An 8,047-nucleotide genomic window follows, 5' to 3' on the forward strand; every position below is an offset into this window, starting at 1 on the left:
TTGCCACTAAGTCAACAGAAAGATTGGAATACCTGGAACAGGGACTGATCGAGCTAAAAGGGAAGATGAGAAAGAGACTTTCGGATTGTCAAGGAATGGACGATGATGAAGGAGGAAAGCTAGCAAAAGCTTACTGATTGCTGGATATGCGCGATCTGGAAAACATGATTGATGGGGTCAAGAGAGCCAACCATAGAGATGGTCCTTCATGGACCAAGTAGATTAGGAGATGATGTTCTTTACTGCTTTCTAGCTTAGATTACGTTTCGATGTAATAAGGCTAAATGCCATTAGTAACTTTATTTTATTATTGTCGATTTAGTAAAAGATTGTTTTGGCTCATTTTCGCATTAATGAAATGAAGCAAACATTGGCACCAATTTTTTCCAAGTCTATGTGTCGCTTAGGCCTACCTCAGGCACAATGAGGTCCCCAAATTAGGACGCGAATTATTGCATGACTTTGTGAAATATGTTTAAATATTGCAAACACTCTTTTATTTTACCTTACTAACTTGGTTACCTTCTGTTTTTTCTTTCTTTCTGATTATTCCTATTCCCAAAGGTTGGTTCGCGCATACTAGCATCATCAGCATACCACACTAGATCAAGAGGTCCTCCACTTCCTCCTCCGCCTAGTGACCCGAAAAGCGAAAGCAAGTGCAAAGAGAAAATGGATGATTTAAGTGGTATCCCGAAAGACAATGTTGCTGTGACGGAAAATGTTGAAACTTCAGATGGTAGAAGTACTCCGGGGCAGAATGAGTTGGTCTTATGTTTGGAGTAGAAAATCTTGGAACTACAGGGCGAGCTTGACCAGGTAGATCTGAAATTTGGCAAACCTTTCCCTCACTCTCAATGCTCCCGACATCAACCAGAAAAACCCGACTACCCAGAACCAAACACCACCACAAAACGCACAAAATCAGAATCCACCACCTATAGTTCTGAATCCTCCCGCACAACACCAGTATCATAATCCCGCATCTCCCCAAAACCTTAACCCGTCACCAGTGCCAACCCCTCAACAACAACACCATCATCCAACTCAATACCCGCAAACTACTACTTATCACACTCCTCAAAATGCACTACAACCTACTCCCAATCCCCAAAACTCGACCAACGATCACCCATATACCCAAGTTCCAGGAACTCATCAAAGCAATCTGATATATGTAGAAACCTTACCCCATACCTCACAACAAACCCTATACATACCCGAATCGACTGAGAAGGACCTTCTCATTAGAAATATGGCGGAGGAACTCAAGAAGCTCATAGGAAGAGTCCAGAGTGTTGAATGTGGGATAAGCGTTGAAGGTCTAAACTATGAGGACCTGTGTATTCAACCAGATGTGGAACTGCCATAGGGTTACAAACCTCCCAAGTTCGAAATGTTCGATGGCACTGGTGATCCAAAGGTGCATCTGAGAACCTATTGCGACAAGCTTGTAGAAGTGGGTAAGAATGAACAAATCCATATGAAACTGTTCATGCGAAGCCTTACAGGAGACACTCTGTCTTGGTATATCAATCAAAACCTAAAAAAGTGGGTTAATTGGGTAAGTATGGCATCAGATTTAATGGACAGATTCAGGTTCAATACAAAAAATGCACCAGACGTTTTCTACATTCAAAACCTTAAGAATAAGCCGACAGAAACCTTCTGTGAGTATGCTACTCGTTGGAGATCAGAGGCCACAAAGGTAAGGCCAGCACTTGAAGAAGAACAAATGAACAGGTTCTTTGTTAGGGGAAAGAATAGAAAAAGGAATCAAGAGTGGGATGGTAACTAATTTTGAGGCGCTGCAGGCCATGAATAAAGATTTGCAATGAGGAGGCATTTTCAAGAAGAAAGAAGTGAGTGACGTAATGGCAGCCCAAGGCCCTAAGTCTCCCCTCACATACCAAACACCTCCACCCACATATAAACACTTACCCCCAAAATACCAATACCCTGCCACCACCTACTATACCTACAACACTCAACCTGCATATTATCATTCACCTCCACCCGCCCGCCAAAACTACCCAAAGCCACATCTAAATTTTGACCGCAAACCTCCTAGACAATACACCCCAATTGCCAAACCCATAGCCCAACTGTATGAGAGACTGAAGGCCGCTGGTTATGTCACCCTTATTCCTGTTGTTATTGTGGAAAATCCCTCCCAATGGCTCAACCCCAACAAAACATGTGCTTATCATTCAGGCATGAAGGGCCATACCATTGAGGAATGCCGCACGTTGAAAGACAAGATTTAGATGTTGATCAACACTAAGGTTATACAAGCAAAGGAAGCTGCACTGAACGTCCGCAATAACCCTCTCCCGAATCACAAAGGTGAGGGAGTGAACGTAATTGAAACTGACAAGGAGTGGGATCAGGAACGGTCCATTGGACTCATTCGAGAGGGAGATGCGCCTAAAACATCTCCGGCCACTCTCACGCCAGTTGTGGTACAAACCCAGGCGCCATTTGAAGTTGAGGTAGCTACACCCTTCACTGTACTGGTAGCTCCCACACCATCTTATGAGCCTGATGTCGTCCCGTGGGATTATGTTGCAGAAGCAAGAAGAAAGGGAAAAGCCAAAATGGAAGAAACAGGTGCCGCGCAAGGTATGACTAGAACTGGCAGAGTTTACACACCTGAAAATCTGGGAGGAACAAGCAAGGAAGTTGTACCTAAGCTACCTATTGTTGAGACTGGCACTGACGATCTTTGGAGGAAAATACAACCAAGGGAATACTCTGTTGTTGACCACCTGAACAAGACTCCTACTCATATATCCATCTTATCACTATTATAAAATGCAGACACGCATAAGAATGCTTTGATAAAGGTGTTAAGTGAAGCTTATGTAGCCGCCGGAATCACTAGTAGAGAGATGGCTAACATGGTCGGACAGGTATTGGAAAGCCACAAAATCACTTTCCATGAAGATGAGTTACCGCCAGAAGGACTGAGTCACAACAAGGCATTGCACAACACATTGCAACTTGAGGACAAGTTCATTGCCAGGGTGCTGATAGATGGAGGTTCGAATCTGAACATATGTCTACTGACCACTCTAAAGAGATTAGGTAAGGGACTGCACGAGATACGAATGGGAAGCATGAATGTGAAGGCGTTCGATGGATCTCAGAGAGCCACTATCGGAGAAATCAACCTTGATCTAAAGATGGGTCCGACTTGGTTTGATGTTAAGTTCCAAGTGCTAAATATCTCATCTACTTAGAACTTATTATTGGGATGGCCATGGATACATGCATCTGAGGCAGTGGCTTCTACTCTGCACCAGGCTGTAAAGTTCGAGTGGAATCATCAAGAGGTGATCATTCATGGAGATGGAAGCAATCCCATCTACACCAATTAGACCGTTCCAGTCATCGAAAATAAGAGGAAGTTGGGTGGAGAAACATATCACCGCATTGAACGGGTGAACACAATTGAAAAGGATCGATGGTGGAGCGAGAATATAGAAAGCATATTGATGTGGACGGGATATGAACCAGGCAAAGGTCTTGGCAAAAAGCTTCAGGGGATCACTAAACCTGTACAACCGCAGAACCATGGCACGACCTTTGGACTCGGATATGAATACACCGTACAAGAGCATCAGGATTGGATACCGCCATGGCGCACCCCTTATTATCCGCTGGAACAACCCGTACCACCGCTGCACCAGACATTCCGTCAAGCTGACATGATGTGGGGAATCAAAGAAGATGAGGTTTTGGTCGGTATGAGGAAGTTATTTCTAGATGAATAAGACATGGACTGTAGTGTAATTATTGAGGAGGAGAAGGAGGAAGATCTTACCATTCAGACAATGGAAGAGGGAGTTATTCTCAAGAACTGGACTGTTGCACCATCCCGGCCTCGCCGAGTTCCTGGCATAATTATTACATATCCTGACGAACCTACAGATGTGACATGTAATGAGACAATGCAACATAAGGACTGTGATTCGGAAGATCCGAAAAGATGATGTGATACCTGATGAAATTGTCAAAGAAGTAGAGAACTTCGAAAATAAACCGAAGTCTAACTTGGAGGAAACTGAGGCCGTTAACTTAGGGGATTCTTAAACAGTCAAGGAAACTCGCATAAGCATCCATCTATCACCAACAGAAAAGGAAAAGTATATCAGGTTTCTAAAGGAGTATGAGGACATCTTCGCATGGTCCCACGACGATATGACTGGTTTAAGCACATCCATAGTAGCTCACAAGCTACCCATCAATTCCATGTGTTCACCGGTAAAGCAGAAGCTCAGAAAGTTCAAGTGGGATATGAGTTTGAAGATAAAAGAGGAGGTCACCAAGAAAATCAAAGCCACGGTTCTCCGACTGGTTGAATACCCGACCTGGTTAGCCAATATTGTGCCAGCTCCAAAGAAAGATAGGAAAGTTAGAGTATGTGTCGATTACCAAGATCTGAATAGAGCGAGTCCTAAGGATGATTTCTCGCTGCCCAACATACACATACTGATTGAAAACTACACCAAGCATGAACTCCAATCCTTTGTCGACTCTTTCGCAGAATACCATCAAATTTGGATGGATGAAGAGGACGCCTAAAAACCCGCCTTTATCACACCTTTGGAAATATATTGTTACAAAATGATGTCATTTAGTTTGAAGAATATTGAGGCCACCTATATGAGGGTCATAACGACTATCTTCCATGACATGATACACAGGGAAATAGAAGTGTACGTGGATGATGTTATCATTAAATCTAAAAGGAGTTCGGATCACATAGCAGACTTGAAGAAATTTTTCGACCGGCTTCGAAAATATAATTTGAAGTTGAATCCTGCAAAATGTGCCTTTAGAGTCCCTGCTAGAAAGTTGTTAGGTTTCATCGTCAACCGGCGAGGTATTGAGTTAGACCCGTCAAAAATCAAAGCTATCCAATATTTGCCGCCGCCAAAGAATAAGAAAGATGTGATGAGTTTTCTATGGCGCCTCAATTATATCAGCCACTTTATAGCACAATCAACGGTGATATGTGAGCTAATCTTCGAAATGCTAAGGAAAGATGCTGCAACAAGCTGGACTGAAGAATGCCATAATGCCTTCGACAATATCAAGGAGTATTTATCTAAACCGCTCGTGTTGGTCCTACCAGAACTAGAAAGACCCATGTTGCTTTATATGTCTGTGTTGGATGGAGCCTTTGGTTGCATTCTATGACAACATGATGAAACTGGGAGGAAGGAACAGGCGATATATTATCTGAGCAAGAAGTTCATATCTTACGAAGCCCGGTACTCTTTGTTGGAACGCACCTACTGCGCTTTGATATGGATAGCCCAGAAGTTAAGACATTATTTCTGTGCGTACACTACATGTCTCATATCAAGGATGGATCCGCTAAAATACATCTTTCAGAAACCCATGCCTATGGGTAAGTTAGCAAAGTGGCAGATATTGCTGAGTGAGTTCGACATCGTCTATGTAACTCAAAAGACAGTCAAAGGGCAAGCATTGACGGATCACTTGGCAGAAAATCCCATTGACGAAGAATACGAACCATTAAAAATGTATTTTTCCGACAAAGAGGTATTGTTTGTAGGAGAAGATATTATCGAGGCATACGACGGTTGGAGGATGTTCTTCGACGGAGCAGCAAACTTCAAAAGAGTGGGTATCGGAGCTGTCTTAGTGTCATAAACTGGTCAACACTACTCGGTATCCGCAAAACTCAGATTCCTATACACCAACAATATGGCAGAATGCAAGGCCTGCGTCTTAGGACTCAGGTTAGCCTTCGACATGAACATTCAGGAGCTGCTGGTAATTGTAGATCCAGATCTATTAGTACACCAGGTTCTAGGAGAATGGGCTACTAAGAATACCAAAATACTTCTATACTTACATTGTGTACAAGAGCTGATCAAGAGGTTCACGAAGATAGAATTCAAACATGTTCCAAGGATTCATAATGAGTTTTTCTATGCGTTAGCCACTTTGTCTTCCATGATACAACACCTAGACAAGAATTTCATTGATCCTATCCCAATAGGAATTCATAAGCAGCCAGCTTATTGTGCACATGTTGAAGAAGAGATTGACGAAAATCCGTGGTTCCACGACATCAAGGAATATTTGGAAAAAGGAGAATATCCAAAACATGCTATGCATACTCAGAAGCGCACGCTTCGAAGATTGGCCAACCACTTCTTTCAAAGAAGAAGAATTCTGTATAGAAGAACTCCCGACCTGGGATTACTGTGATATGTCGATGCCAAGGAGACATCTAGATTACTGGAGGAAATACATGCCGGAACTTGCGGACCTCACATGAATGGTTTCTTTTTGGCCAAGAAGATATTAAGAGTGGGATATTTCTGGATGACTATGGAAATAGACTGCATCAAATATGTTCAAAGGTGTCACCAATGCTAGATACAAGCTGATATAATACGAGTGCCGCCCAACGAACTCAATGCAATGAGTTCGCCCTGGCATTTCTCTGCTTGGGGCATGGATTTCATCGGACCAATCAAACTCGTTGATTCAAATGGACATAGGTTCATTCTGGTGGCTATAGACTACTTCACAAAAAGGGTTGAAGCCGCATCTTATAAGGCTGTAACTAAGAAGGTTGTAACAGATATTGTTTGGGACCGCATTGTTTGTCGATTTGGAATACCTGAATCAATCATTATTGACAATGTCGACAATCTCAATAGTGACTTGATGAAACCTATGTATGAAACATTCAAGATTAAGCATCAGAACTCTACAGCATACAGGCTACAAATGAATGGAGTCGTAGAGGCCGCCAACAAGAACATCAAGAAGATATTAAGGAAAATAGTGGACAACTACAAGCAATGGCACAAAATGATACCATTTGCTTTACTCGGGTATCGAACCACAGTTCGCACATTAACCGGGGAAACTCCCTATCTACTGGTTTACGATACTGAAGCCATTATTCCCGCCGAAGTAGAGATCCCTTCCTTAAGAATCATACAGGAAGCTGAGCTCAGCGATGCAGAATGGGTACAGAACCATATGAACAACTAGCTCTCATTGATGGAAAAAGAATGAATGCAGTGTGTCACGGTCAACTCTAGCAGAATAGAATGGAAAGAGCTTTTAACAAAAAAGTTAGGTCAAGGCAATTCACACCGGGGCAATTGGTACTGAAACGGATCTTCTCACATTAGGATGAAGCAAAGGGGAAATTCTCACCCAACTAGCAAGGCCCTTACATGGTTCACCGAGTATTAACAGGAGGAGCACTTATACTTGAAGAAATAGATGTGGAGATCTGGCCAAAACCCATCAATTCGGACGCAGTCAAGAGATACTATGTTTAAGATTATGTTTGCACTTTCTATTTGATTTAACTAAAATAAGCTTGACCTGATTCCCGTTTAAGAGGGGATACGTAGGCAGCCATGTGGGTTTGGTCACATCATAATAAAATCTTCATTACCCCTATGGTCAAAAACTGGGACAAGAACCCGAGTTTACCCAATCTCATCATGTTTAGAATCGCCAGGGAATGTATCGCCAGAAGTATGCATTTAAACTGGGGCAGAATTTTGAGGAGGATCCTCAAAATTCCGAGTTAAGGTGGTTGCAATGTCTCAAAAGTGTGTCACAGTCACCAATTCGACAAAATTAGCTGCTCTCATGCATTATCACATATTTCAAACAACTACATTTTTATATAAATGATTTATCACAAATGCATGTTTTATCGAAAATTTCATTCTTTCTATAGTAGCCAAACGTTACCCAGGGTAACTCAAACAGGACCTCAAGACAGGAGCAAAGGCAAGGCAAGGAATCGAGAGCACGGACTAACCTTTCCCCCTCCAAACTCACAATTTTCCTTTGGATACAGGCACAATGGATAAAATAGGAACGTATGCAAAATTTATACACACAAAAAGATCATTATGTTCACACCGACAAAAGTCGCCAAACGCAAACGCATCAAGCTAAGAAATTCTTTGCACTATCGCATTTAATCATTGTTTTTCTTGCATAGGGCTAAGCACTGCCCTCATCATCG

General features: G+C 42.4%; 2 protein-coding genes across 2 annotated transcripts; both read left to right on the top strand.

The window, feature by feature from the left end:
• The first annotated feature begins 3,779 nt into the window (after window positions 1-3,779).
• On the top strand, window positions 3,780-4,587 carry LOC138902024 (uncharacterized). The gene is made up of 2 exons (XM_070189830.1): window positions 3,780-3,942; window positions 4,100-4,587. Exons 1-2 carry the CDS (start codon window positions 3,780-3,782, stop codon window positions 4,585-4,587), a joined length of 651 nt encoding a protein of 216 aa, XP_070045931.1.
• A 1,152-nt stretch (window positions 4,588-5,739) lies between these two features.
• On the top strand, window positions 5,740-6,249 carry LOC138902025 (uncharacterized). Its single transcript, XM_070189831.1, has one exon. The coding sequence runs from the start codon at window positions 5,740-5,742 to the stop codon at window positions 6,247-6,249; it is 510 nt and encodes a 169-aa protein (XP_070045932.1).
• Window positions 6,250-8,047: the final 1,798 nt, after the last annotated feature.

The sequence above is a fragment of the Nicotiana tomentosiformis genome, chromosome 11 (assembly GCF_000390325.3).
Source record: "Nicotiana tomentosiformis chromosome 11, ASM39032v3, whole genome shotgun sequence".
Taxonomy (NCBI): Eukaryota; Viridiplantae; Streptophyta; class Magnoliopsida; order Solanales; family Solanaceae; genus Nicotiana; species Nicotiana tomentosiformis.

Excerpts from the sequence above, each read along its gene's own strand:
- LOC138902024 (XM_070189830.1), top strand. The coding sequence starts at position 3,780 with ATGGACTGTAGTGTAATTATTGAGGAGGAGAAGGAGGAAGATCTTACC. Across the intron at positions 3,943-4,099 it reads CGAACCTACAGATGTGACAT|TCAAGGAAACTCGCATAAGC; the intron begins GTAATGAGACAA and ends ATTCTTAAACAG.
- LOC138902025 (XM_070189831.1), top strand. The coding sequence starts at position 5,740 with ATGGCAGAATGCAAGGCCTGCGTCTTAGGACTCAGGTTAGCCTTCGAC.